Source organism: Rhea pennata, chromosome 32 (assembly GCF_028389875.1).
Source record: "Rhea pennata isolate bPtePen1 chromosome 32, bPtePen1.pri, whole genome shotgun sequence".
NCBI lineage: Eukaryota > Metazoa > Chordata > Aves > Rheiformes > Rheidae > Rhea > Rhea pennata.
Genome location: NC_084694.1, coordinates 722,139 through 749,712, shown reverse-complemented (window position 1 = coordinate 749,712; position 27,574 = coordinate 722,139). Strand labels below are relative to the sequence as shown.

Sequence of the window (27,574 nt, the reverse complement as noted above, 5' to 3'; positions counted from 1 at the left end):
TTGTCCCCATCTCATCATCCTGTCCCCATCAGCCCATCCTGTCCCCACAGCCCCATCCCCATCCCCATCCCGTTCCCATCCCATCCCCATCCCCGTGGTCCCGGCCCTCTTCCCCCTCCTCCGCCGAACCCCCGGAGACAAAGACGCGGCCCCGTCGCCCTTAAAAACAGGACACGTTTTATTGCCCGGGACAGCGCCGGTGGCCGCGGCGTCCCCGAGGGCGGCCCCAGCCTCACACCGCTCCACGTGCCGTCGCCTCAACCGCGCGCCAAAGAAACCCCGTGACAGAAGCTGCTAGGTGAATATATATTTATATAATAAATCCGTAAGTTAATAAAGTAAATAGGAACCTTCTTGATTTCATTTAAAAGAGCGGAATTGTGTGTGGTGGTGGTGGTGGTGGTGGGAAGGGGTGTCATTTTTTTTTTAATTTTTTAACTTTTTTTGCTTTTTTCTTTTTTTTGTTTTTTAATTTTTGGTCCTCAGAAAAAACCTGCTCCAGGGCTGGAGGCCGCCGCCGCCGGCTCGGTGCCTCGCTCCGGCCGGGAAAGGGCGCGTTGGGGCCCCGTCCGCCTCCCCGCGAGGGGGCTCCGGCGCTATTCCCGTTTTGGGGTGGGGGTTATTTTTTTCCTTCCCCCGTCGAGACCGGTTCGGGTTTGGGCTGCGCAGAGGCATAAATTAAAGGAGGGGCAGAGCCAGTGGGCAGGAGGGAGCAGAGAGAAGGGGGGGGGGGGGGACAAGGCTCCGCTTTAAACAGACCGGTCGACAGCAGATTTCTTTTTTTTTTTTTTTTCCTTTTTTTTTCTCTCTTCCTTAAGGTCGTTTGAAAAAATAGAAGGGGATATATTAAAAAAAATAACCATCTGAAGCAGAGCCGCCGGGCGCTTCGGGCCTTCCCCTCCCCGCCCCAACCCCGTGCCAAGAAACCCCAAAGCGAGTGACGGTGAGAAAACCCCGTTTTCGAGCCCCTCTAACCGAGCAGGGTGGGGAACCGGACCCCCCCCTCCCCCCCCAAAAAAAAAAGAAATTCAAAAATAAAATCGTTTTGCATAGGTAACGCGGTCGAGATATAATAACGGCAAATCGGCCGGGAAGGCAGGCGAAGGGCCCCGGGCTCTCCGTCGCCGGCGGGTTCGGGGTGGGGAGGGGACGCGCGCGCCAGCGGGAACGGGGGGCTGCCCCGGCTCCGCCACGAAGCGCCAGCGCTCGGTGCCGCCGCCGCCGCCGCCTCACAGGTCGCTCTCGCCGTACAGCGCCGTGGAGAAAGACTTGTAGTCGAGGGCGCCGGGCACGGCGTCGGGGCCCTGGTAGGGAGCCATGCGGGCGATGCAGTACTCGGCCTGGTCCGGGGGCAGCTCCCGTCTCAGCTCCTCGGCCGTGATGTAGTTCTGCGGCGGAGAGCGAGCGGAGGCTCAGGGCCGAGCGCCGCGTCCGCTCTCCGCTCCGCCGCGGCTTTTCGCTCCTCCGAGGCCGTCCGGGCTCCCGCCCCCGCAGCTCACCTTGTCCCCAGCGAGGACCTTGAAGGAGGCGATGACCTGGTCGGCCGTGTCCGTGTCGGTCGTCTCCCGGGACATGAAGTCGATGAAGGCCTGGAAGGTGACGATCCCGCTGTTGTTGGGATCCACGACGCTCATTATCCGGTTGAATTCGGCATCGCCCTACGAGGAGGAGGAGGAGGAGGAGGAGGAGGAGGAGGGAGGGAGGGAGACACGGGTCCGGCGGTGAGCACGGCGCGGCCGGCGCCGACCCGCGTTCGCCGTCTCCCCGCGAGCTAATCCGCTCCCCGGGGGAAACCTCTCCGAAGGCGATTCCGCCTCCGCTCCGGCGGGACGGGCGAGCCGAGCCGGGAGCCGCCGGCGACTCGGCACGCTCCCCGTTCGGAAGCGTGGGCGCTCGAGCGGGAGCCGCCTCCGGCCGCTCCGGCGCTGTTCCCGCTTGCCCTCAGCCCCCCGCCTCGCGCAAAGCCAGCGCAGTGGAGCGCCGGCGCCGACCGCAGCCCCTCGGGCGGACGCAGAGGAGAAGATCAGAAAGGGAAAGGGGGGGGGAAAAGGGGAAAAAAAAGGGGGGGAGCTAGCAGAGAGCCTACCAGGCTGTATCCTGTGGAGATAAGGAGAGCTCGGAAGTCATCCGTGTCCATGCTTCCTGTGCGCTTCTACTCCGAGAGGGTGACAGAGGAGGAAGAGGAGAGAGAGGCAGCCACGAAGGGCGGAGACGGGCAGTGCATGCAGAGACAGACGGGAAGAGAGGAGGGAAAAACCCCAGCAGGGCAGCGGCAGGGATGAAAGGAGGAGAAAAACAGGCAGATTCAGTCAAAGGAGATGTTTTGGAAGCGGACACGGAGCAGAGGGGCCGAACGGGAAAAGGCAGCAGGAACGGAGGCGACGGGGCGGGAGGAAGAGGAGGGCGAGGAAGGAGCACGGGACGGGGGCGAAGGAAGAGAGAAAGGAGACAGGTTAATCGCAGCGGCGGCGGCAGGCTGCGCGGCAGCGCGGCGGGGTACCTGGCGGTCGTTCTCCACGTCGTATCCCAAGCTGATGAGGCAGGCTTTGAACTCCTCCGGTCCCAGGGAGCCGCCGTGGTCCTGCGGCACGCGGCGCCAGGACGCCGGCACGCGCGGAGGCGGGAGGGGAGAGCAGGGAGGAGACGTGCACCGGCGGGCGGGGATGGAGGGGAGGGGGGAAAAAACACTCCGTTAGTTGAGTGCCCGGCGGCTCCGCTGCGGGAGAGGAGGTCGGGCACCGCCACGGGGCCACGTCCCCAAACTGGGGGATTTTAAGGCCAATGGTGAGGGGTTGAGGGGGGAGAAGAAAACCCCCCAGGTCTGGGAGAGCAGCAGCAGCTTTAGGGGAAGCCGGAGCCTCAGCTCAGTCCGCGCTGCCCGAGGGAGAAGACGACGGCGGAAGCAAGTGACGCCGAAGGGACGTTTCCGCAAGCGGCCGGCGGCCCGGCGCGCTGGAGCTTCGCGGGTACCTTGTCGAAGTGGTTGAAGGAAGCCCTGAACTCCTGCATCTGCTCCTGGCTGATGCCCTTGGCGTCGCGTGTCAGGATCTGGTTCTCCACCTCATTGATGGTGCGGGCGATGGTGGTGAGGAGCTGCTCCCAGCCCACGCGGATGTGCTGGCGGAGGCAAAGGGGCACGGTTAGAGGGCCAGGAGCGCCCAGCTTGCCGCGGGCGGGACGCGGCTTTCACCGAAGCCGGTAAGCGGAGCGAGAGTCGCTGGACGTGAAGCGACTAATCCCAACACCGCAGCGAGGTTCAAGGGCTGGAAGCCAAGCTGGAAGGCTCCGGCATCCCTGACTCTCGCTGGCTCCCGAGTCAAACGCTTGGCAAGGGTCTTCCTAGACGCGACACCGACCCCTCTAGCACCTCGGCCTGGCTGGGGGCACCCTAGGGCTGCCCAAATCGGGTGGCTGAGCTCTGACTCAGCTCTGGAGCGACATCTCAGGCCTCTCCCCTTCGGGCTCCCGCTTCCAGCCCTCCGCGGTCTGGCCGCCACGGGGACCGGCGCGCGCAGGGCACCCACCTCCATGGTGTAGTTGGTGTGCTTGTTGTCGAAGATGAGCGCCTCCTGAATGAGCTGGTGCTGCTGCTCCAGCAGGTCGATGTTGGGTTTGTAGTCCACGATGCTCTGCTCGTACTGCTTGAGGTGGTTGAGCTGGTCCTCCAGCGTGCCGTTCATCTCGATGGAGATGCGCCCGATCTCCTGCGGGGACGAGGAGCGGAACGCCGGCACGGCCGGGTCAGGGGCAGCCGGCGTGCCGCGCGAGGAAGCCCGCGGGGAAGCTCCGCTCCGAGCCGCGCGGCCGGCTCTCTCCTCCTCCGAGGCATCTGCCGAGCCCTCTGGACGGCAGATGGCACTCCAGCCCCAGCAGCCATCGCCAGGACGCGCCGGGAGGGAGCCCGGCCCTCACCTCCATCTTGGTCTGGATCCACGGTCCCACGATGTTGGCCTGGCTGGCGAACTGCCGCCGTAAGTGCTCGTTGGACTGCTGCTTGCTCTGCTCGTCGAGCAGGGCGTGGTCCCTCTTAGGCACCAACTGCTGGACCTGCGTGCAACAGGGAAGGGTGCTGGGAGACCCACGGGAGCTCGCTTTCGCAGCCGGGACGTCCACGACGAGGCCCGTCCCGAGAGGCGACCCCCTGCAGCGAGGGGCGCTTACCCGCTCCCACTTGGAGTTGATGATCTGCGGGGTGACGGAAGTGTAAGGGTTATTCCCGGACAGCTTGATGCTGTTGAAGTCCGCGATCCTCTGCGCCTCCCTCTGGATGCCCAGGATGGCTTCGCGCTCCTTGTCGGCATCGGGCAGGGTGGATTTGAACTGGTCGTGAGCGGCAATGAGTCCCTGCAAGAAACGGGATCCACGTTACAGCGCCGGAGTCGGTGCTGGAGCGCCGCGCGGTGCAGCCGGCTTTGGCTGCGGAGGTCCCGGAAGGCCCCGGGACCTCAGGGCTCCTCCGAAGATGGTTTTATACCCGCTCACACAAGCATCTTTCCACTGAGGACGAGCTCGCTGGGTCTTACAGACCCCAAAGCTCGCAGCAGCACGGAAAGACGGCAGAGAGGCCACCTCAGGACACGAGACAAACGCGTCCGCAGAAAGCCGAAGGCTGCAGAGCTTCTCCCGCAGCCTCCTACCTCGATCTCCTCGATGGTGTGGACGATGAACATGTCCTGAAGGTCTTCCATGGCGCTCTCCATCCAGTTGTTGAAGGGGGCCGCCCTCTTCGCGTACTCGAGGTGCAGCTCGTCGATCGTTTCCAACTGCTTCTCCGTTTTCTGCGGGAAGGAGACACACGGACGGGCTGGGTTAGGAAGAGCGGAACCTCCCCGGCAGCAGGCCGCAGCGACGCGGCCTCCTCCGCCGCGATTCGGGCCACGGAGCCAGCAAGCAGGCAGGTGTTGTTTACCTCGAGGGCCTCTCTCCTACTGTGGGTCAAGGAACCCAGGACGTCCCACTGGTCACAGATCTTCTGGCACCGGGCGTTCACGCTGGGAGAGTCGTAGTAATCCAGCTCGCTTTAGCGGGGCAAAGGGAAGAGAAGCACAGGGGTGAGGACGCAAGAGGACGCGCCGGGGCTGCGGAGGAGACGCCACCGCTTCGGGACGGGCTCCGCTCTCCCGCCTCGCTCCCGTCTCCCGTTCCTGGGGCCTCGAGAGGAGCCGAGCGGGACGAACGCGCAGCAAACGCCGGGCTCGCTCTCCGCCACCTCAGGCTCTCGGGTTTCTAAAGCGCCGCCGGCTGTCAGCCGGCAAACGCGCGTCCCGGCTGCTTTGCGGAAAACGCCGAGGAACGGGAGCGGGAGGCAGCGGGGGAGCCAGAGGCGAGCGGGACCGGCCCGCAGGCACCCCGGGAGCCCGGCCGCGCGCCGCCGAGGCGGCTCCGGGACTCGTCAAAAGCCCCGCGCGGCAGCTCCTCCGCCCCTGCCGGCCTCCGAACCACGGTGGGTTTTCCACGAAGCAACGCTCCGAGCCCGGCGCGTCTCCGTTTCCCAGGTTCTCGGCTACTCGAGCCGCTGGAATAAGGGCCCCATTCATGGCTTCGCCCTGCCTTCGGCTTTCAGTGTACTAATTGTGTGCAAGTTTATCTGGCTGGAAAAAATAAAAAAAAAAAAGGCGTGCGGCTCCCTGGAAGCCCTTACAATAACCGTATTCTAACGGCGCAAAAAGCCGGAGGGGGAAGGGACGGGGCAGGACAATAGGGGCACTGTGCGGCCGCGGGAGCCGGCGCTCGCAGGCGACGCGCCCGCCGGGTTTCGCTCGGAGACCGCCGGCAGAAAACCCTTTCGCCTCCACCAAAAGAAAAAAAAAAAAAAAAAGAAAAAAAAGAAACCGTCGCGGCGCCGCAGGGAAACGCCGGGCCGGGGAGGCCGCGCCGAGCGCACGGCCGGGGCGCCGGAGCCGGTCAGGGTTTTGCGGCGGAGGACGGCCGGGGGGAGGAGGAGGAGGAGGGCTCGGCGGGCGGGCGGACGTACTTGAGCTCCTGCGCGATGGCCGCAATCTGCTCCACGCGGTCCTGGTGGGCTGCCAGGTCGCTCTCGAACGCCTCGTGCTTCCTGATGAGGGCTTTGATGTCCGACAGGGTGGCGGTCTCGTAGTCCTTCTGCTTCAGCATGGCCTCCTTGCCTAGGAAGGGGAGGGCCACGGCGGTCAGCTTCCCCGGCCGGAGCGGGACGGAGCGCTCCGGTGGGGCAGGCGCTCTCCATCCCGCTTCGTACGCGCTGGGAGAGGCGCCAGGGAAAGGCCGGGGGCGAATCCTCCGGCTCGCGGGGTGGGCAGGACGTCCCGTCCTCGGGCGCCTGGACGTAGAGGCTCACACGGAAGAGCCCGGGCGCTCCGGGACCCGGAGGCTCGGCCGTGCGCGAGCCCCAGGCACCGCTCGGAGCCCGGCCTGACGGGTTGGGAGTTCCCTCCGGCACGCTGCCGTGGGATGCCCGAAGCGAAGGCACCGGCCAGGAAAAACCCTGGCACAGCAGTTTCTCGGAGCGTCGCTCGGCTTCGGCGCGGAAGGCGAACGGCAGCGAGACGCCGTGCCCTCCCGCCCGCCGCGCCGCCAAAACCCGCTGCCCGTGGGGCTCGCTCCCCCCCATCGGAGCCGCATCCGGGCACGGGGCCGCCGGCCGCCCACCGAGCTGGAGCCGCTCGGCTCCGCCACGGCGCTCCCGTCTCGCGGGGCTGCGAGACCTGCCGTGGCCCTCGGCTCCTCCCCGGGGGATCCGAGCGCTTCACGGCGCCGTTTTAGGGATTTCACCATCGCGGCCGCCGTTTTAAGGCGGCAAAAGCAAAACCGGACGGCGCCGCTGCAAACGGGTCCGAAACCAGCGCCTTTCCCGCCGTAACGATCGGCGCGGCGCTTTCCCACCCAGAGCTCTGGGAACAGCATTCCTTACAGGACGGAAAAGGGATTACCGTGTTTTCTACGGAGAGAAACGCAGCTGCCCTCCTGGAAGGCTCGGAGGGGCAGCAGGCACGTCTCGCCATCTGGACGCAACGGGAGGACCAGCGGCAAACGAGCCGGGTTCCCTCCGGGAAGAGGAGGGAGACGGCTCTATTTGGGCTTATCCCTGTATCTCCCCCAAAAAGGGTCCAGTCCCCTCTCCCCCCACCCCCAAAAAAGCAGCTACCTTCAGTCCAGGACTCGTGGATGGACGCCTTCTGCCTGAACTTCTCGGCCAGGTGGTCGAGCCGCTCTAGCCGCCGGATCTCGTTCAGCAGCCATTCCTCGTAGCCCTTCTCCGCCTGCTCCAAGTGCTGCCAGCCGTTGTTGATATCCTGCGGGGCAGAGCGGAGGGCGCGAGGCGTTGGCGGGCGCCCCGGCGACCCGTCCCCTGCCACGGCCCCGCAGCGCCCAGCTCCCCACCGCCACCCCGCGAAGGAGCTCCCATCGTTTCGGGAACGCCGTCTTCCGTCTCGGGAGAGGCCGAAGAGGATCCGGCCCCAAAAAAGCCTCTAGGCAGGCGCTGGAAAGCCGCGCGCTCGACCGCGGCCGCCGCCGTTTCCGGCCGACGCGAGGGGCCGCTTACTGAGACCATCTTCCCCTCCGAGGGCATGAAAGCAGGCCTGTTGCTCAGCCGCAGTTTTGTCTGCAAGGTGTTGAAGTTGATCTCCAGCTGGCATTTCTCCTGCACTTTGGGAGGCTTGTGGATGCGCCGGTAGTCGCGGAAGTCTTCCAGCTTCTGCTGCATCTCCTGGATGGTCTTCTGGGGGCTGCGGTCCTCGAGCCAGGGGATAGTGCGTTTAATCCACTCCAGCAGCTGCAGGGGGAAAAGGGGATTTGCTCAGCCCAAGGCAGGGAACAGCAGCCAGGGCTGTATCTGCCCCTAATTTTAGGGGGGGGGGGGGAAGGAAAGCAAAGCACGAGAGGGCGCTTACGTCGGAAGCCAGTTTCTCGTAGTCCTCCATGAGGTGCTCGTTTTCCTGGTTCACGGCCAGCACTTTGCAGATCCGGTTGGCCGCGGTCTCGGCCTGGAGGGGGAAGAGCAGCCCGAGGGCGTAAGCCGGGCGCATCCGCGGCGATACCGCCCCGGGCTCTGCCCTGCCGTCGCGCCGAGCCTGCGGCGGCTCGCAGCCGGCGCCCTCTCTCCGCTGCCGCCGCAAGCCGAGCCCCGGCGGTCGGCAGCGAGACCCACGCTTCCTTCCTGCCGCCTGCGCAGTTTTTCTTCCATTTTTTCCCCCCTCCTCGCCCCGCCGAAAGCACAGCTCGCTTTCGGCGTCGCGGGCGCCTTGCTGGGTGCTGCCTTCGGGCGGATCGGGAGAAAGCCGCTGCCCGAGCGCCCCGCGCAGAGCTCTCCGCTACGGGGACGGTCACCAGCGCCCGGAGAAGGGCGCCGCGGCCCTCTGCCCGCGCCGGGAAGGGAGCCCGGGAGCCAGCAAGCCGGCGCTCTGCGGTGCGCGAGCGGCTGCGGCTCGGAGCCTCGCGCTGCCCGAAGGGCACGGGGCCGGCGCCGTCGGCGAGCACGAGCCGCTGCAGCCGCCGCCTCCGAGCGGTTCGCTCCAGCTCCCCTTACGCTGCCCTGGTCGGGGCTTTTACCAGCATCTCAGCGCCATCCTTCAGGCTCCCGCTCTTCCGTGCGGGCAGATCCTCGCTACACACCGGGGTGGGAGGGCGAGGAACAGGCGGAGGCAGAAAAGCAAGCCTGGGATCGAGCACCTCGGCAGGCAGCACAGAAAGAGTCCGAGAGGAGGAGGTGAAAGCCAGGCACCAACAGAACTAGCCGAGAGGGTCTACAGAGGGACGGGGAGAGGAAAAACGGCGCTGGGGACACGAGTCGCCACGAAGGGGGACCAGCCACCACCGAGACACCGAACCGCGAGCCGTCAGGTGCCCGAAAGCCTCCAGGGGAAAAGCACAAGCGGCAGCAGCCCGGCTTCGGAGCCGGGCGCCGCTGAGCCGCGCTGGCCCGTCTCCCGCCGCTGCCGCCTCGGGACAGGACGCGCGCCAGCGGGTGGGAGAGCAGCACATGCCGCCGGAGCTCACAAACAGCAGCTGAGGCGCAGGAGATGCCAGCTGCGCTCCCGAGCCTTGGGAGCAAACAAAAAAAAACAGCAAAAGCGACCGGCCGGGCCGCGATTTCACCCTCTGCGCCCGCCCCGGGGCAGCCCGTGAGAAGCTCGGACCCGAAGCGAGCGACGCCGGCGCGGGCGGGAGCCGTGCCCGCGGCGGAGCGAGCCCGGCGGCGCCTCCGCGCACATCTAGGGATTTTGCCCCTTTCGGGTTTGCTCTGCCGAGCAGGAGACTTCCCAAAGCTCAGCTCAGAGGCAGCAGCGACGGCTAAGGGGCCGACCGTTCCTAACGGGATCGAGATCCGATGGGGAAAGATTCCCGCAGCGAAGCCCTGCCCCAACGCGGCCCTGCCCCAGGCATCTCGCTGCACATCGCGGCGCCCAAGCCGACCTAAAACAACGCGCAGAGCTCTCGCAAGCCCAGGCCGCGCTGAAGAGAGCTGGAAACGCAGCTCGTCAGGCAAACGGCGACTCGGGGAACTTCTGGAAAAGTTTATCCAGGTTATCTACGAGCCCCGGAAGGTGGCAAAAGTCAAGCTACGCTCAACCAGGGAAACATTTTCCCGGCTGGTTTTCAGCATTACTTTCCAGACAAATGCGGCTGGAAGAAGGGGGAGGTTGCAGGGGAGGAAGAAGCAGCAGGGCTAAACCGTAGGGATGAAAGCACAGCGCACGCTCCGGGCAAAGAGCCGCCTGCGCAGAGGCCTCTTAATGAGCTCGAGGTAGATTTCTCCGGAGTTAACGCATCTAGGCACGGCGTTCTCCGCCACGACTGCCGTCTCGTTTTTAATTAAAAAAAAACTGCCTGAAATTGGAGAAACCTGCACCGAACGTCTCCAGCCGCCGGCAGCTCAGACGGTCTCTGGTCGCAGTTTGAGGGCAGGTCCAGGGCGCTTAACGCGGCGCGCACCCCACAGCGCCTTCGCCCCCGAGGCCGCGGCGCTCCCGCGTGACCCCCTCCACTCGCCCGCGGGCCGGAGCTGCCAGGAACCGCTTCCCGGCGCTTTTTTTAAACCTGCTCGTTCCACACGCTGCGTTTAGCGGCTCTGTCCCGGGCCGCGGCCGGAGCGGAGACACCGGCTCTGCTACTGCCCTCCGCTGCGGCTGCCAGGAGGGACAGCTTAGGCGGCAGCCCGGGTTTTGCTCTCTTTAAGAGGGGAACACGCTTTTTTTCTCCTACTGGCTGAAGCAGAGGTAAGGCTGCTCTCGGTTTTACGCTTCAAGAAGCCGTGCAGCAGCGTAACAAGCTTCCGGAAGTGGAAGGGACGAGGTTAGTAGCGGTTCGACCCCAGTCACCTACAGCAGCAGCACGCAGCTCCACCCAGCAAAGCTCACCTTTTGAGCACCCGAGAAAGCGTGGTAGAAGCAGGAAACGTATGTCATGATGGCCTTCTCATCGGGCCTGAGAGTGCCTACAATATCTGCGCAGAGAGAAAGGGAGGAGAAAGGGTGAAGGAGCAGCACGGGAATCTCCAAACCCCTCGAGCATGCAGCGGAGGGGGACAAGCGCTTGCTTGGGACCGGAATCCAAACCGGAGCTGGCTGACGGGGTTGTTTTTGCCGCTGTGCTTCCTTTGCTTTAGAGCCCAGCCTCTTTGCGAGGGCCGAGGCCTTGTTTTCAAGACATTAGCTGCCAAGTTGCAGCAGGCAGCTTCACGGAGCTTGCAGAAGTTTGTTGGTGCCCCAGGTTATTACCAGATTGGCGCTCTGCCCGTGACTTGGCCTAGCTGCTCTGGTATGAAATTACAGATAGGCTCAGGGAAGCCAAGCAGCTTTTTAAACCCGCGTGAACAAACTGAGGTTTGGGTCCCGGTCAACGAGAGACAACGGCCATCTGAAAGAGAAGTTGAATGAGTGTAGGATGCCGCAGTTGGGAAATGTTACAGCAAGATGGACACAGCCGCCTCCGGTACCTTCTGAGCCCCGGAAAAGGCATGGTAGAAGCTTGACACATAGGTCATGATGGCTTTCTCGTCAGGGCGGGCTGTGTTGACAATGTCTGCAAGTGAACAACAAGGGTTAGGTCGAGAAGGGGGCGCTCCCTTCCTAACGTGAGCCAGACTCGCTCACCAAGCTGCGTCTAGCGCCACGTCTAGAAGCCAGCTCTCCTTTACGCTGGAATCCCACAAACAAGCAGCACTTAAAAAGCCAGCTAAATACACCTGTGCAGGCAGAAGAGCGTGTTAAAACCAGGTCCCGTTACGTTAAACAACCTCCCCCCGAACCCTGAGCGAGGCTGGCCGCCAGCGTGCTGTCTCTGTGCCTAAAGGGGGCAGATTTTCCACCAGAACGTGGACGTTAATCGTACGTGGAGGAAGTCACCCTTTGGCAGCGTGCGAAAGCTCGGAGCGCCCGGACGGCTTACCCTCCGCATCCAACATCTTGGGGATGTCCAGGTACTTCTCGGCCACTTCGAAGGCGTTGTTCAGATTTGTCACGGGGTCGTCCTAGGAAGAGGAGGGGGGAAAAAGGGTACTGAAGGGGCTGTCCAAGCAGATCACGACTTCGAAAAGCACAGAAGCGCTGCGACGGCTTGGCCGCACGCATCCCTAATCCAGAGATCCCCCGGGAAGCGGCAGCTATTTTCTGAATCTCTATCAGTCTCCCACTCCCGCTCTGCAGAGCGGATGCAGAGGACGTTCTCAGGTTTGCCAGTCCGTCCTTCCGCTGCTGCGGGCGGTGGGCTGAAGGGCAACTGTGCTTCTCTGCCGGCTCAAAACTCAGCGTTCGGAGGAGAAAAGCAGCAGAGAAGAGGCTGTGCTACCGTGGAGCTTTACCTTTCTGAGCTTGTCGTACTCGATGAGCTCGGGTCTGTGCCTGTGGATCAAGGCGTTGAAAGCAAGACCATCTTTCCAGCTGCAAGAGAGGAGGAGCGAGTGAGACGGCTGTCGCAAGGCAGGGGTTGAACTCACGCTGCCAAGGACGATCGTGTAAAGGGTCCCCTGCAACCCCCCTCCTGTCTCAGCCCTTCTCCTGTAAATTACTGGAGGGAGAAACGTATGAATCGAGCATTTTCCTCAGATCTAGCCTTGAAAGCCTCTCCCGGAAAGGCAGCCCGGAGAAGGGGTAGATATTTCCCGGAGCGGAGACACCTGTATCGGCCCGCCCGGAGCGGTTACCTGATGTGGAAGTTCTGCACGTTGACGTTCTTGTAAGGGGCCGTCTTCCTCTGACACCACAGCAGCAAGCCTTCCTTGGCGGAGGTCTCTGCAGAAGGGACGCGGCAGGTCAGCGCTTCGCCCCGGCGCCGGTCTCGCCAGGCGCAGCTCAGAGCCGAGCACGGATCCCGTCAGTGGGGGGAAAACGCCCCCCGGCAAGGGGAGGCAGCTCGGCGGCCTCGCGAGCCAGCGGCACAGGGCTGCGGGCCGGGTTTAGGAGCCCCCCGACCTGCACGCGCCGGCCTCTTACCTTCCACAGAGATGTCCTGAATGGCGAATCTGAGGATAATCGTCCATATCATGCCCAGGGTCATCTTCGCGTTACCATCGACGATCTCTGCGAGCCAAAGGGAAAGCCAGACCGTCAGCTCCCTGCCGCCCGGAGACGCCGCTTCCCATCCGCGCCGGGAGAACCGTTTCCAGAGGCGCCGGAGCAGCGAGCCACGGGAAGCCGATCGCTAAGACCGCACCGAGAGCGCGTCCAGAGAGACGTTCACTGCCTCGCGCCAACTCGAGGACGGCGGGCCAAGAGCTCACCGCGACGCCTAGAGCCCGGGCCGGCGCGTCAGCGGAGCGCCGACGGACCCGTTGCTGCCCGGCGTGACGCCGGCGCGGGCCATCTCGAAGGCGGCAAGCGGGTGGCGCAGAACAGCTCCTTCCTCCCCTCCTCGCTTCCTTTCGGGTGCCGAGGAGCGAGAAGGGAGCCGCTGGAGCTGCGCTCGAGACGCCCGGCACCCAGATTTGTGCTCCTCACCCGACCCACTCCACGCTTCGGTTTCACCGCTCGCATTGGCCTCGAGGCTTTCGTGACCAAGTAAGTCCAGCTCCGGAGCAACCATCCTCCGTGAAAGGAAGATGTTTTCCAGCTCCAGCTGTTAATACGCAGCTCTGGGCACTCCCGTCCCACGCTGGCTCGCAGCGCGGTCTCCCTTGGACCTCAGCGCGGCCCGTATCTGCGGTGTCCCGCGGCGAAGCCGTCCCAAGCACGGAGAGCCGCGCGCCCCTTCCCGTGGGAAAGCCTCGAGGATCGCCTCCCGGCCAGGCAGCGGCTAGAGGGAATTCACTCGAACAAGCAGGCGTGAAATTTCTCGTGTCTTGAGCAACCAAGCTCTCCCCCAAAACAAGCACGGGGCGGGGAGGGGGGGGTTAAGCTGAGATCCTCCAAGAGCAATTGCCTGCAACGACCGTTCAGCTGATGCGTGGGAGGCAGCGGCGGATAAACCGACTGTCGTAACCGCTGCCGCACCCCGGCCTCTCGTGTTTTCAGGCGGCGCCGGTCGGAACACGCACCGGTTTCAGGAAGCGTCAGCCGCAAAGCGACGCCAGCCGACAGACTTCAAAGGAGGAGCCGTGCGCGCCAGCCGCGGCGCTTCGCGCTCTTCCAACCGGCTCCGCAAGGCGAGCGGCTGCCGAGCGGGGCCCCGACGGCCTCCTCGCCCGGCCTCGCGTTTCGAAAAGAAATCCGAGGGCGAGCAGCACGAGGCTCTCGGCTGAGCGAGCCAAATCGGCGTCACCCTCTCTCGGTGGCCGCCCGCGAGCGAAACCGTCTTCCAAAGCCTCAGCACGGCCCTTCGGGGCGCGGCGCAGCCTCCAAGCGGGCCGGGAGGAGGAACGAGACTCCGTATTTAACGAGCTGCTCCGAAGCTGGCACGCTGACGGCCCGCGCCCGAGTGACGAATCCGCCGCCGCGTTTCCACGCTGGGTTCGCGTTTTTGTTACGCAAATCCTCCAAATCCACTGGTCGAGGGTAAAACGCAACCGCCAGGCGCCCCGCGAGCGGCGTGGCAGCCAGCGGGCACGCCGCGCTGCTTTTGCAACCTGAGAAAAACTGAAGCAAAGGTTTTCTGCTCTGTTTAACCTGTTTTTTTTTATATTGACAGAGCAAACAAATACAGCCGGGACAGAGGCAGAGCCGGAGCTGGCTCCGCCGTAGAGAACCACGTGGCTAAGGAAAATCCGAGATCCTCACCTAACGGCAGGAATTTAGTTTTTAAACTGTAACAGTTTTCCTGCCAGGACTTGGCAAGGTTCAAAGGAATAGCAGGCAGAAGGGTTTGGAACCGTGCAGACACAAATAAGTAGTTTTTTTTTGTGATTTTCTTCTGTTTCTGATCTGATCGCTAACAGCAATTAGTCAGAGACCTTAAATTGATCCCAAACATCACCGATCGCAGGCAAAGAAAATAATCCAACGAATTATTCAGATCACACCTGCAATCTGGCTTCTCTCTGAGCGAGCCAGGAGCCTCGGTCGGCGCAAGCTCTGCCGCATCCAAGGAGGCCGCGTCTGAAACGCCGGCCCCGCCAGCCTTCCCGCGGCGAGCGGGCCAAAGCGCGGGCAGGGGACGCTCCGAGCCCCCGCGGCGGCGCGTCGCTCAGCCGATCGGGCGGCCCGAGCGGGACGGCGAACGGCCCGAGGAGCCGGAACGAGCGGCCGGGCCGCGCCGGAGGCCCGAGCGGACTCACCTTCGGCTCCGATGGAGACCAGCTTGACGCCTTTGCTGGCGATGAAATCGAGCGCTTTGTTCACGTTGTTGATCTTGTGCACTCTCATTTTCCCCCGCTCTGGTTTTGGCAATCGTTCCCCTGATTAAGAAAAGAGAAATCAACAGAGTCTAAAACTTCGGTTTAAGGTAAAAGCTAACAAACATCAAGGAAGACGAGGCAGATAAGCCCTTTACCACGGTGCTGCGACAAAATCCTCACTTTTAAGTATTTCTGCGCGTTTCTATTAACCCGGAGCGCTGCACTCACCCGAAATCACCTCCAGGAGCAGCATGAGCTTGAGGCCGTCGCGGAAGTCCTCGTCGATGTTCTCGATCTGTGTGCCAGCCTTCCGCAGGTGGGAGTTGCACCAGGCCGTGAACGTCTGGAAGAACGGGGAAGGGGAGGCGTTTTGGGGGCCGAACGCCGCCAAGGGAGGTGAAACTCCGGAGAAACCCTCAAAACAGCCGTTTCCTGCTGCTGACGCTCTGGCAGAAAAGAGATTCGACCGGCGGCAGAGTTTGCGCCCCAAAGCTACCGTCGTGCCGCCGCTGCCCTAAAGCGCAGGCGATCCGGGGCGCTGGAAAAACCCCCTTTTCCGCTTCTCCAGCCCTGCTGAATCCCACTCCTCGGCGGAGCGGGATTTCCGAGCGGCCGTGCGCTGCTTTTGGGGTAAAACCGGCGCTTTTTCTCCCTGCTTCCCCCCCGCCCGGCCCCGCTCTGCGGCGGGGAGGCGGCGATGCGGCGTCCGCCGCCGCGTCAATACAGTATTGTTCGGCCGCCGGCCCCGGTGAGCTCACGGCCGGGGAATGCTGCAGCGACGGGGGTTTTTAACGAGCCGCTCGCCTGACGAGGACGAGGGGGGCGGCAGGCTGGGAGGAAGGCTTCGCCCCCGCCATCGTGAGCTGCTTGCGGAGGGACACCGAGCTCACCTGGTCCTCCTGGGACCACCGAGCCGGTGTGGACCTCCTGCACCACCGAGCCAGTGTGGACCTCCCGGGCCACCAAGCTCACCTGGTCCTCCTGGACCACCGAGCCGGTGTGGACCTCCCGGGCCACCAAGCTCACCTGGTCCTCCTGGACCACCGAGCCGGTGTGGACCTCCCGGGCCACCAAGCTCACCTGGTCCTCCTGGACCACCGAGCCGGTGTGGACCTCCCGGGCCACCAAACCCACCTGGTCCTCCTGCACCACCGAGCCGGTGTGCACCTCCCGGGCCACCGAGCCCACCTGGTCCTCCTGCACCACCGAGCCGGTGTGCACCTCCCGGGCCACCGAGCCCACCTGGTCCTCCCAGGCTGCCCTCCGAGAGGGCCCCCACCCTTGCGCCCGCGAGTTTCCGAGCGGCTCTCCTCCCCGGCGCAGGCGGCCCGCGCTCGTTTTTAGAAACGCTATGGAAACGGCCCACGAAGTTAAAAATAGCCAGGAACGGACAGACGGTAATTAGAGGCCTCGGAGAGCTGGGCGAAGCTCGCTCCGAGCTCGTTTCCTCAGCGCTGCGGCTCCCTTCCCGGGCGCCCGCGCGCGGCCCCGCGTTAGCTGCCAGGACCGAGCTTGCATCTGGGCAAACGCGGGCCGAGGGGCAGAAAGCTCAGCTCCGCGGCTCGAATTCCTGCTCGGCCGAGACCCGCTGGAAACGGGAAACTTGGAGCCTTCTGCCTCGGGAAAGCTTCCGCCAGCGGCTTCCCGGAGCTCGGGCAAAGGGATGAGGGTAAAGAAAGCCAGAGAGGGGCGAAGCAACCCGATCCCGGGGAAGGGGCAGGCCGCGGCCCCGGTTCTACAATTCTCTCGTTAAAATTCCCGAAAGGAAGGGCTGCTCTCCGAAGGGGACGGGTGAAAGGCCGCAAGGGCTAAAAAAAGGAGCTCCTGCGCACGCTTCTGGCATTTCCTTCCCGCGGGAAGGCTCCGGAGAAACGCTTTCCAGGCATTGTGCTTTTCTCGTTCCGGAGGAACGGGCGGCGACGCACCTTCCGACGGCCCCGGCGGAGGCGCGAGCGGGCCGCGGCGTCCCGGTTCCCCGCCGCCGGGGAGGCCTCGAGGCGGGGAGGCGCGAGGCCGCTGGGGAACGGCGCCTTTCATCGGCGCCGCGTTCCGAAACCTCGAGAAAAATTAAGGTCGGGCCGAGTTAAACCCACCTCCTCTTTCCTCCGGAGACGAGGAGCCTCCAGGGCGGCTCCGGAGCAGCTGGAGCGCCTCCCGCCGGGCCCTCGCTTCGACGATCCCCGCGAAGGCGACGGGATTTAGCGCACCGGCATCCGGCCCCGCGCTCCCCCGCGGAGGGACGAGCCGGGCCGGGCCGAGTCCCTTCATCCGGCGAACACGGGCCGGGCTGCGTCCGTCGGCTGCACGGGCCCCCGCGTTTTTCCGCGGCCTTTCTGGCAAGGTGGACGCGACCGCGGACTTTGGACCGAGGCACGGGCAGGCTCCGGCCGAGCACGCGTTCACTCTGTGACATTCACGGGGCAGAACCGCACTGGTATTTTTCCATTCGTTCGCCGCAGACGGTAATGACCCAGCGCCCCAAAACCATCTTTATTTACGAGTCCGCTGCCGGCGGTTTCTCTGTATTTTAGAGCAGCGTCTTCCAGCATCGCTCTGCCCCACGCTCGCCCCCGTAGCTGCGCTTCCCTGGACGCGGCTTCCTTTCCGAGAGGCTCCGGGAGGCAGGGAATCCCCAGCTAGCGCCGTCGCAGCTTTTTTTCCCCCCTGAGCGGGTTGTAACAGGGCCTCTCTAGATCACATTCGGAAATTCGGAAACCGGAGCAGCTCCCGGTGCCGGAGCGGGTGGATCGACACCAGATTTGAGCGAGGGAGCTTGCCGAGAGGAGCGTCCTTGGACGACGGCCTCGGGGGCGAGAACCACCTCAGCGCCTCCAAATCGCTCCGTTCGGCGCCATCCAAACGGAGGGATCCGGCGCGTGACGCGGTTCCCGAGAGGCGCAGGCCGTCCCCACCGAAATCCCGGAGGCCGGCGCACGTTAGGTGCCCGAGGTGCAGTTAGCCTCAAACTGCCTCTTAATTGCGACCAAAGCAATTAGGCACCGGCCATCCCGGCGCAGTTAGCAATTCCCCGGGGCGGCGAGGAGCCGCCAGTCACTTGTCAGGCGCTTGTTGTTTTTCCTTCTTTTTTTTTTTGTTCCCCTCCCTAATTTGTTGCCACCGAACAAACGAGGAAGAGGCCGGACCGGGGAGATTCTCATCATTCTTTTCCCTTATTAGGCTCTCGACTCGGTTGTTTGGGGAGACGGAGGCAGAAGCGGGTCGCAGGAAACGGCCTTTCGGCGCTGGCCGGCAACGGGGCCGGGAGCGAGCCGAGTCCTCGAGGAGCGGGCCCGAGCCGCAGGGATGTTTTCGGCTGCTCGGATCGCGGTCGATTCCCCCTCTCCCCACCTCGGTTTTGGTTACTGGAATTTTGGTTTTAAGCCAAACGAGAAACAGGATTTAAAAAAAAAAAAAAAAAAAAAAAAAAAAAGCAAAAGCAAGCAGTGGCAGGAGGTGAGTCACGGCGGCGCGCTGGCACTCCTGCGAGGACGAGGAGCTCCCGGAGCCGGCACACCTCTCCCCAGCCCGGGTGGTGCCTCTCCCGCCCCAGCCAGACGCCCAGAAACCCACGTTTGCAGCTGGTTAAAAAATAAATAAATAAATAAATAAATAAAATCTTCCAAATACTCAGCGCGCGCAGCCTGCACAGAAAGGTTTTTTTTTCCCCCCTCCCTTTCTTTTCCAGTAGTGCGTTTCTAAATATAAGTTTCCCTATAGGAGTTTGCCCCATTAGATCATGGGAAATTCAAGGCTCTCGAAGGCGGAGAAGGGTTGCGGACGCGCTACGGTAACCGAAACCTCCGATTCATTCAAAAAACAGATGCTAAAAACCCGGATTTAGGTCGCGGGCAGCGCGGCAGAAAGGGGGCGGACGCCGAAGGCAAAGCGCACGGCTCGCGGAAAGGAGAGGGAGAGGGAGAGCCGGCGGCCTTCGGGCAAAACGGCCACGTGGAGGAGTTAACGCTTGCTTACGGCAGCTCCTGCCTCATTCCGCGTCGCGGCCGAGGGCGTCTCCGAGCGGCGTTTCGCGCTCCCCGAGCCTCGGGAAGAGGCCGAGCGGCACCTGCGGCAGCCCGTCTCTCGGGAAAGCTTTCCCTCCGGGCGGCCTTAGCAGCGCCAGGGACCCCGCGTTACGGACCGACCTCCCTCCTTCGCTTTCGGAAGGGTTTTTTTTTTTTTTTCCCCCTTCCCGTTTAAATTTGTCTCTAACCAAGAGGCGTCCGGGAAGCGCCCCGTCTCTCCGGGCGAAGACTCCTCCGCGCGGCCCCAACGGCCCCGCGCAGCTCGTCGCCGCTGCAGCGCCAGCCCCAGGCGCCCCCAAACCGCCTCTTGCTTTTAGGGATTTTAAGAAAGACGCTCGTTGCACTCCAGCACAGGCAAAACACATAACGTAAGGCAACAGCAAGCGTCCAAACGTCACCGGGGGAACTTCGGCGTCCGCAGCTTTCCCGAGCACGATCGGAGCGCAGAAATCCCGCGTTCCCCACACCTCACCAGATCGGCACTGACGTGCCGTTATCGTTAGCAGATAAGTAGCCAGCGGGCAACGATCAAACCTAGATTTAAAGTCGCCTCGCTAGGATTAAGCGGATGAAACCTTTCTTTTCCTTCAGAGAATCCTAAATCCCCCCGCGCACACACACACACGCTCCGGATAGGACGGGCACAATTTGGGGATACGTTTCCTCCGGGAAGAGCATCTCCAGGGCGAAGGCAGGAGCGACACGGGACGGGAAACGGGGTATTTTACGGCACCGGGTGGCCGCGAGGAAACGGGAAGGCGGCGAAGGAGGGTCTCGAGGCGAGGCCGGCCCGGGCGTCGCGTTTTCCTGGGGCGCTGAGCCCAAGGCGGCGGGAGCCGAGGGCGTGCGGCGCGGCGCGGGACGCTTCTCCTCCAGCACCGGGAGCTCCTACGGCCGGATGTTTGCCTTTGGAGAAGAACCAAGAATCCGGCGGAGCGGTCGGGGAGGGGCCGCTCCTAGACCCGGCTCGCGCTCCGGCACGACTCGCCGGCGAGCAGGAGGACCCGGAGCCCCTGCCAGGCCGGGATCAAGCCCTGCGATCCCTTCACCTGAGCCCGAGGGACGGCAGCGGCCCCGTTCTTCGCGCGAGCCCTGGTTTCTCCCCGCTCCGAAGGCGAGCCGTTTGCATCCGTCTAATCCCCTCTTCAGAAGTTTCGCCTGTACACTTCTTTTAATCCGCCTTAACGAGGGTTTACGAGCGCGGAACGAAAGCAAGCTTGGGTATCTCAGCCTACCACGGGAGCCGCTGAACGGCTCCGGAGCCGCGAACACGAGGCGATCCCGCGGGAAACGAGCCTTTACCCCGTTAAAAAAAAAACAAAACAACGAGGAACTTCCAGAAGACTCGCGCTATCGCAGCGCGCGGCTTCCGCTCGCTTGCTCAAGGACACCGTATTTGTGCAAAGTTATTTTCCCAGCGCGGAAGTCAGGAGCGTGCAGACAGGCCGAAGGCTGCACGCGGGCCAAGATTTCCCTTTTCTTTTTTTCGTGTGTGTGTTTGCTTGTGTTTGGAAGGACACGCAGAGGATGCAGACGGATTTTGCCCTGCTGTTCAAGCCACATAACTGAGATTCCAGAGGAGAAACCCCAGGGACTGGACACATACCAGCGGCAAAACCGCAACCGTTTGGATGGCTCCGGCAGGCGCGCGGCCCTGCGCCTGCCGAGCGCCGGCGCGCGCTCTCGCCGGCCGCGGGAGCTCGCCCTCCCGCTCCGGGCCGCCGGCGAGCTCTGCGGTAATCCTCGGTTAAACCCGCCGAACGCTTGAGCCGGGACTCGCTCGCACGGCGCGACCCGAAGGCCCCCGCAGCCGGGAGGCTGCTGCTTCCCCGCCGCTCCCGTCCAACGGCTTCGCTGCGAATCGAAGCTTCGGTTCCACTTCCTGCCCGTTTCTCATACGAGCCTTTCCCCCCCGCCCCGACCCGGGGGTGGGGGGGGGGACGACGACAGATGAGAGCTTTGATAGTTTCCATTTCAGCGCAACAGATGTTTAAACAATCTTTGCTCAAAAGTTAAGTCGCTGCCTCGCCCCCTCCTGCAAGGCGGTCGGTGCTCGAGGAGGGAAGTCTTGACCGAACGGCTGAACCGGTAGCTCAGCTACCGGGACATCGGGCAGAGCCTCGTGCCCTTTGCTTTTTCATGGATACCGGGAAGACACAGAAGAAGTATTCCGGAGGGATGCGGATTCATCCTTTGAAGATTACAGAGACCTTCTAGCACCTGCAGAGGAAACGTTTTTAACCCCTCACGTTCCCCCGAAGGAGCGAGGATTAGGGCGCCCTGAGACTGCTCCTACCCTCCCGGAGGCCCTGGAGGCAGGGGAGAAGCGTGGAACGAAGAAGCCCCGCGGGGCTCGGCTTGCGGGGCTCCGGAGCTCCAGGAAAAGCCGCTCAACTCCTCGTTACGCGCCATCGGAGACGACCCTGCCGGAAAGGAAGGATCCCGGGTCCGAGATTCACCGGTCACCCCTGCGACAGAGACGCCGCGACCCAGAGGAGCCCCCCCCTCTCCCCCCGCCTCTCCCAAGGGGTCCCGGAGGCGAGGAGCGCGCCGCAGCTGAAATCCCGCTGCAGAGGCGCAGCGAGAACGCCCCAGACTGCTACTGCGGGCTGCTACCAACTGCTGCGGACGCCGGCGCGGCGGAGAGACGGCTAAACGCGAACCAAAAAGAGCCGCAGATACCCGCAGAGGAAAGCGGGACTGCGCTGGAGGCTCCTAATCGCGTGGGTCTCCTCCGAGAAGCGAGGCGGTCTCCGTCTTTCTCCCTCTGGATGCCCGTCAAATAAAAACAGGAGTTTCTCCCGCGGGTCTTTTTTTTGGCTTAAGCCTCAATGAGAAAATTAACACCCTGGCGGCTTCCGGCATCGCTGCCCCGGGGGTTTAATCCCCGCCCAGCGCCGAGCAGTAAGGCAATATCCCCGCTATAACGGCCAGCAACGGAGGCAGTAGCTCAGGGCCACACAGCGAGCCGGCGACGGCATCCGGGCCTGGCTCGGAGCCCCGCGCTCCATCCATTAGACCGCGCTGGCTCTAATTAGCTTTTGCGCAGCGCTTTGAAGTACGCGGCTGCCCAGCTACGAGGCATTAGCATTCAGCAGAGCTAATTCCTCAGCCACGCCGTAGCCAGGTCTCCCAGACAGCGAGCAAGCGGAAAACGAGCCCCCTCCCAAAGTATTTCCGACCGATCGGATGCTGAATTTGGGGGCGGCCGGCCGGCAGGTCGGGAAGCTTTCGCAGAAAGCGCTCGCAGCCTCAGAAGCGGCTAACTCGACCCCGAAAGCTTCGCCTTTGAACCAGCTGGAATCTGCGAGCGTCGGCTTCGACTTTGAACCTCGCACGCCCGCGGGCTCGCCAGGCCCAGCCGCGCCGCAGCGACCAGCGGTTCCCCGACGGCGCGCTGCCGCCGCAGGTGAGGGGGCGTTTTCCTCCGGCGCACCTCGGATTTCGAGCCCACGGCTCGAGCCGCTATCTCAGCGTAACACCCGTGAGACTAAACAGTTCCGTTATGATTATAAGGGATCACACGTAGGCCTAAACCCTGTCTAAATATTATGTCTTGTTGTCTGTATAAGACTGCTGTAAAGCAAAGACAGAGCACAGGAGAAACAGGACTCTGAAACCTGGCAGCAGCTCAGCCTGGCCCATGTCCTTCAAACCCCCGGATTACAAAACCCAGGCCAACTTCATGCAAACTCGGACGGGTTACGAGCTCGGAGCGACAAAACAAACTTTTCCCCGGGCCGCAGACGTGGAAGTTCCCCAGGCGCGCTCAAGCGAAGAGGGAAAAAACAGTCGGAGGAAATCCGTGCAAATCGCGTCGCTAGAGGTGGTCAGAAACCGCTTTAGATCAGCCTCAACCGCTCCGCGTTTCCCCTCGCTCTCAGTTTTGAAGCCGGGCCCTCGGGTTTTCCGCTTCGCTTTGCCACCGGCCGTGCCCTCGCCTCTCCGGATCGTCGGGGAGACGCGCCACCACGCCTCGTTCCTGGCTTGCTCCATCTCTTGCCGCTGCGCTGGCGTTGCCGGCGCGAAGCTTTCGGCACGGCCCTCGCTCCGCCCGGGGCGAGGCCGAGCGCCACGCCGCCGCCGGGAAGGGAAGCCGCGAGACCCGTTCCGCTGCGTTTTCGTCAAAGCCGACGCGGCGTCTCGAAAACCGCGCGCTCGGGCGCAAAGCCCCGTCTCTCCCCGCCGCCAACGCGGGCTCGCTCCCCCAGCTCGTGGCGCTCACCGAGGCCTCGCCGGGCGCAGGCGCTCTCGCCGCTCGGGGCGGTCGCCGAATGCCGCCACCGAGGAGCGGCGAGCGGGGCGCGTCCCGGCGTTTTCAAGCCCGCGACTCGGGCAGGAGGCGTCGTTCCTCGAAGCGGCGGCGGGATCTCCTCCTGGCGACTCTTCGGGCCTCGTGCAGGGCTTCCAGTAACACCGAGCATCACCCGCGGGAGATTTCACCCCGCCTCTGTCCGGGCTGGCACGCAAAAACCTCGGGAGAACTGCCTGCAATTCCAGCAACGTCGCCTGCAGTATCACCTTTAACAACTTCACTTGAAGTAATCTAACGAGATAGCACAAGGTCCCCACGCCCTACCAGGCTTCACTTCCTCCTCCCACCACAAGGTCTTGGGACCTTCTTCCCCAAGTTGGGCACTAAAGCAGCCTCCGGGCAGTTATTCCTCAGACCGGTCCATCCCGCCCACCCCTTATGTCTCATCATCTACCAGCCAAACAACCAAACCTGGATGAAAAACCCCGGTGGGATATAACCAGCGCCCCAGGGGTCTCCCAAGAGCAGGCCTGCGCCAGCAGCGCTCGACGGCCCCCGGCCTGCGGGCGACAACTCGCTTGCGACCTCCCCCCCTCCAAAAAAAGAACCCCCAAAAGCCTGAAAACCGAGGCCAACAGCAAGGGGAGTCCGCCGCAGCCCCGAGCTTGCTCAGAAGCGTTACTCATGCGTTGCAGCAACGGCGAGCTGGCCAAGGGCTGCTCCCAACACGATTTCAGCAGCGCGGAGGAGGGAGCGCAGCGCCTGGCACACGCTTCCTTTACCACCACTTATGCCACCCAGCTACCATTTTTTTTTTTCCCCAAAACAGTGCAACTATGGCAACAAAATCCCAGCACACGCGTTTAGAGGCTTACGCGGGCGTCCCCACCAGCGCAGCAGCTTACATCGCTTCTCCCAAACGAGTTTAAAGGACTTAATTCAGGAGAGCAGCAGCAACTTAACCACGTGGAAGCAACTAAACGCGCGTCGCTTGCTGGGCGAGACCTGGCGGAGCAGCACCAGGAGCCAAGGAGCCGACAGGGCGCAACCTCGGCCGCCGGCCCCGGCTCTGGCCAGCATCTGAAAACGCTTCCGCACGAAGACCATCGAAAGCTTCGCACCAAGAGGGATCGAGCCTGCCCGCTGCGCAAAGTTAGGCGAACGGGCAGCTTGGGGATGCCGCGTAAACACGGCGTTCAGCCCTGGTCTAACCCAACGCGGAGCAGTGCGGACCTGCGCCGCCGTTTTGACCAACGCACGCTCGTCACGGGCGGGACAAAATATTCCCTTTGCAAGTTCCTTCTCCTGCCAACACGGGGTCTAAAAATTCCTCCACCTCCACGAATCCTGCTCGGTATTCTTAGCTCCAGCTCAAATAGCCAGCAATTAGGGTAATTAAACAAAATAGCAGATGGCCACTTCGAATTCTCCACTGCCTGCCTACAAACAAATCTGAATCACCACAAACAGCCTCAAAATTATTAACCCGGAGGAACGCAACATCTGCCGCAGGTCAAAGCTCTTCAAGCCCTTCCGTCCGTGGGGCTCCGGGGCCGTTAGCCGTGGGAAAGGTCTCCGGTCTCCACGGTCAGCGAGTCCCCTGGGCGAGGGGCTGCCCAGCTGCGCCCACCGGATTTTGCTGAGACCGAAGGGGACGCGTCCCGCCAGGAAGGACGAGGGGGAAGGCGCCAGGATTATCCCGACACCCCCCTCGGCGCTAACCAGACGGGAAGGGGTTCTGACGGCACCGGGAGCCCAGTGTGGATTTCCACACCACGCGCCCCCAGAAGCGGGAAGGGGCTCTGCGATCCAGCGGGATTCAGAGCCTGGAGCTCAGGGTTAGCGCTGGGGGGGGGGTCCCGTATCGGGTGACCACGAGCCTGCTAAAACACAGACGCTTTATTTGCCGGCAAACATCCAGCGTCGCCCCTGTCAGCGCGCCGCAGACACCTCAGCCGAAGGGATGATTAAGTTTTTCCACAAAGATACCCAAAAGCAGCCAGAAAGTACCCAAACCGGAGCCTTCACCCCCCGGTTCGTCACCCTTCTGGGCCCTCTCTGCTGGCTAAGCCCCAGCACGGAGCAAAACTCATCCGGAGGGGGAAGCGGCCTGCTCCGAGGGGGGCAGCCGAATCACCGGCCAGCGGGGTTTAAATCAGACCCTTCGCACGGGGTCGCGAACGGGATCCGTGCAATTAGCAGCTCTCCTCCTGCCAGGCCCCCGGAGCGGGATGCCTAGGAATCCGCTCCTTCCCCTCCCAGCGCAACGCCCAGGACTTTCTTCCTGACGAAACTCTCCCTAATTGCCAGGCAGCGGCTCGGTCTTCCCCAGTGCCCTTTCGGTCTCTCCTGCCCTGGCCCGGAGCCTCCCTTCCTGTCACTTCCCCATTCCTGCCCAGGCAGCAAATCCTTCTCCAGGGCTTTTCTTTACACCCAGCTCCGGCAGCACCTTGCTCCTCCCAGCCGGGCTCTCTCCCATCCTCCCCTCTCCGGGAGGGACTGGGAGGTTTCGTGCCAGGGCTGGTGCCAGACGCGGCGGAAAAGCACTGGCGGGGCGGGCGAACACCCGCGCTCGAGGTCGCCCCGGCCCGCGCAGCCCTCCTCTGCCCCAAGGTGCCCCACGGCAGGGCCCACGTCCCCGCCGCAGAGCCACGCTTCCCCTCTGGAAGCTGTCCGTGCCAGGCGTTTTATCCTGGTTCCCCCAAACACTGCCCCCCCCCCCACGAGCCATTTCCAAAAAAAACCTCGAGGCTCAGGTCCTGGCACCTTCCGGCTCCGCGCCGTGACGCCCTCAGCCGCTCCCAGCGGCGGCGTTCCTCAGCTCCGACGAGACAGCGGGACCCGCGCCCGAATCCTCCCCTCCGCTTCCAGGGACGTTAACGGCCCCGGTCCCCCCCCCCCCCCCCGAGGAGACCCCCGTCACCGTCTCTTCAGATGCCCCCAGGGCTGCAAACCCCAGCACCTCCCAGCGTCCTCCGGACCCCCCCCCAGCAGCCCCACTGCTCCCCCCAATAGCCCCCCCCAGTGCCCTAATTGCCCACCTTGGGGTCTCCAGCACCCAAATCTTCTCAGGCTCCCTGTGCTCCCCCCCCCGAGCCCCAGTGCCTCCCCCCATCTCCTTGAGGCCCCCCAGAGTCCCCATTTCCCCCCTCAGTGCCTCCCCCCGCATCGCTCACACCCACCGTGGCGCCTCCAGCACCCAGGTCTGCTCAGGAACCCCCCCCCCAAATCCCCAGCTCCTGCTCGGGGGTCCCTAGGGCTCCCCCCCAAGCTTCCCACCTCCTCTCAGGACTCATCTCTGGCCTCAGGACCCCCCCCCGGCTTTGTCTCCTCTGAGCCCCCCCGACCCTCTCTCCTCACGGCTCCTCTCCCCTCAGGGAATCTCCCCCCCCCCCCCGACCCTCTCTCCTCACGGCTCCTCTCCCCTCAGGGATCTCTTTCCCCCCCCCGACCCTCTCTCCTCACGGCTCCTCTCCCCTCAGGGAATCTCCCCCCCCCGACCCTCTCTCCTCACGGCTCCTCTCCCCTCAGGGATCTCCCCCCCCCCCGACCCTCTCTCCTCGCGGCTCCTCTCCCCTCAGGGATCTCCCCCCCCCGACCCTCTTTCCTCACGGCTCCTCTCCCCTCAGGGATCTCCCCCCCCGACCCTCTCTCCTCACGGCTCCTCTCCCCTCAGGGATCTCCCCCCCCCCGACCCTCTCTCCTCGCGGCTCCTCTCCCCTCAGGGATCTCCCCCCGCCCTCGACCCTCTCTCCTCACGGCTCCTCTCCCCTCAGGGATCTCCCCCCCCCCGACCCTCTCTCCTCACGGCTCCTCTCCCCTCAGGGATCTCCCCCCCCCGACCCTCTCTCCTCGCAGCTCCTCTCCCCTCATGGATCTCCCCCCCCGACCCTCTCTCCTCGCGGCTCCTCTCCCCTCAGGGATCTCCCCCCGCCCTCGACCCTCTCTCCTCGCGGCTCCTCTCCCCTCAGGGATCTCCCCCCCGACCCTCTCTCCTCGCGGCTCCTCTCCCCTCAGGGATCTCCCCCCCGACCCTCTCTCCTCGCGGCTCCTCTCCCCTCAGGGATCTCCCCCCCGACCCTCTCTCCTCGCGGCTCCTCTCCCCTCAGGGATCTCCCCCCCGACCCTCTCTCCTCACGGCTCCTCTCCCCTCAGGGATCTCCCCCCCGACCCTCTCTCCTCGCGGCTCCTCTCCCCTCAGGGATCTCCCCCCCCGACCCTCTCTCCTCGCAGCTCCTCTCCCCTCAGGGATCTCCCCCCCGACCCTCTCTCCTCGCGGCTCCTCTCCCCTCAGGGATCTCCCCCCCGACCCTCTCTCCTCGCGGCTCCTCTCCCCTCAGGGATCTCCCCCCCGACCCTCTCTCCTCAGGGATTTCTCCCCCCCCCCGCGCCCACCTTGCGCTGCTGCTTCTCCCAGGCCGGGTCGAGGAGGAGGTCGCGGTCCCAGTCATCCTCCTGGGCCATGTAGTCGCCGTTGGCCCCGGGCCCGTTGCCGCCATAGGCGTAGGGCTGCCCGGCGCTGTGGTAATCCACCATGGCGCGCTGCGCTCGCCTCCGCTCCGCTCCTCGCCGACGGGCTCTGCGGGCCGCCCCGCGCCTGCGCGCCTCGCC

The 27,574-nt window shown here is 63.8% G+C and overlaps 1 protein-coding gene across 4 annotated transcripts; it reads right to left on the bottom strand.

The window, feature by feature from the left end:
- Window positions 1–160: 160 nt before the first annotated feature.
- On the bottom strand, window positions 161–27,574 carry ACTN4 (actinin alpha 4). 4 transcript variants are annotated; one of them, XM_062598234.1, is made up of 22 exons: window positions 27,359–27,574; window positions 14,915–15,029; window positions 14,627–14,746; window positions 12,411–12,497; window positions 12,122–12,209; window positions 11,780–11,858; window positions 11,368–11,449; window positions 10,916–11,001; window positions 7,872–7,964; window positions 7,523–7,753; window positions 7,124–7,271; window positions 5,975–6,125; window positions 4,910–5,018; window positions 4,638–4,778; window positions 4,162–4,344; window positions 3,913–4,047; window positions 3,525–3,704; window positions 2,971–3,117; window positions 2,501–2,581; window positions 2,087–2,152; window positions 1,500–1,658; window positions 161–1,388 (listed from the first exon to the last, which is right to left on the bottom strand). In XM_062598234.1, exons 1-22 carry the CDS (start codon window positions 27,497–27,499, stop codon window positions 1,230–1,232), a joined length of 2,781 nt encoding a protein of 926 aa, XP_062454218.1. In that variant the 5' UTR covers window positions 27,500–27,574; the 3' UTR covers window positions 161–1,229. The 4 variants fall into 4 exon arrangements, with proteins under 4 accessions (XP_062454218.1, XP_062454221.1, XP_062454219.1 ...); XM_062598237.1 differs by lacking the exon at window positions 10,916–11,001 and adding an exon at window positions 10,338–10,423; XM_062598235.1 differs by lacking the exon at window positions 2,087–2,152 and having other exon boundaries at window positions 27,359–27,573.

What these genes read in the sequence shown, in the direction of transcription:
- ACTN4 (XM_062598234.1), bottom strand. Translation starts at nt 27,499, where the DNA reads ATGGTGGATTACCACAGCGCCGGGCAGCCCTACGCCTATGGCGGCAAC. An exon ending in GTAGGAGAGAGGCCCTCGAG is followed by an intron (nt 4,779 to 4,909) that starts GTAAACAACACC and finishes TCCTTCCCGCAG; the next exon opens with AAAACGGAGAAGCAGTTGGA. An exon ending in ACGTGGAGAACGACCGCCAG is followed by an intron (nt 2,153 to 2,500) that starts GTACCCCGCCGC and finishes CTCTCGGAGTAG; the next exon opens with AAGCGCACAGGAAGCATGGA.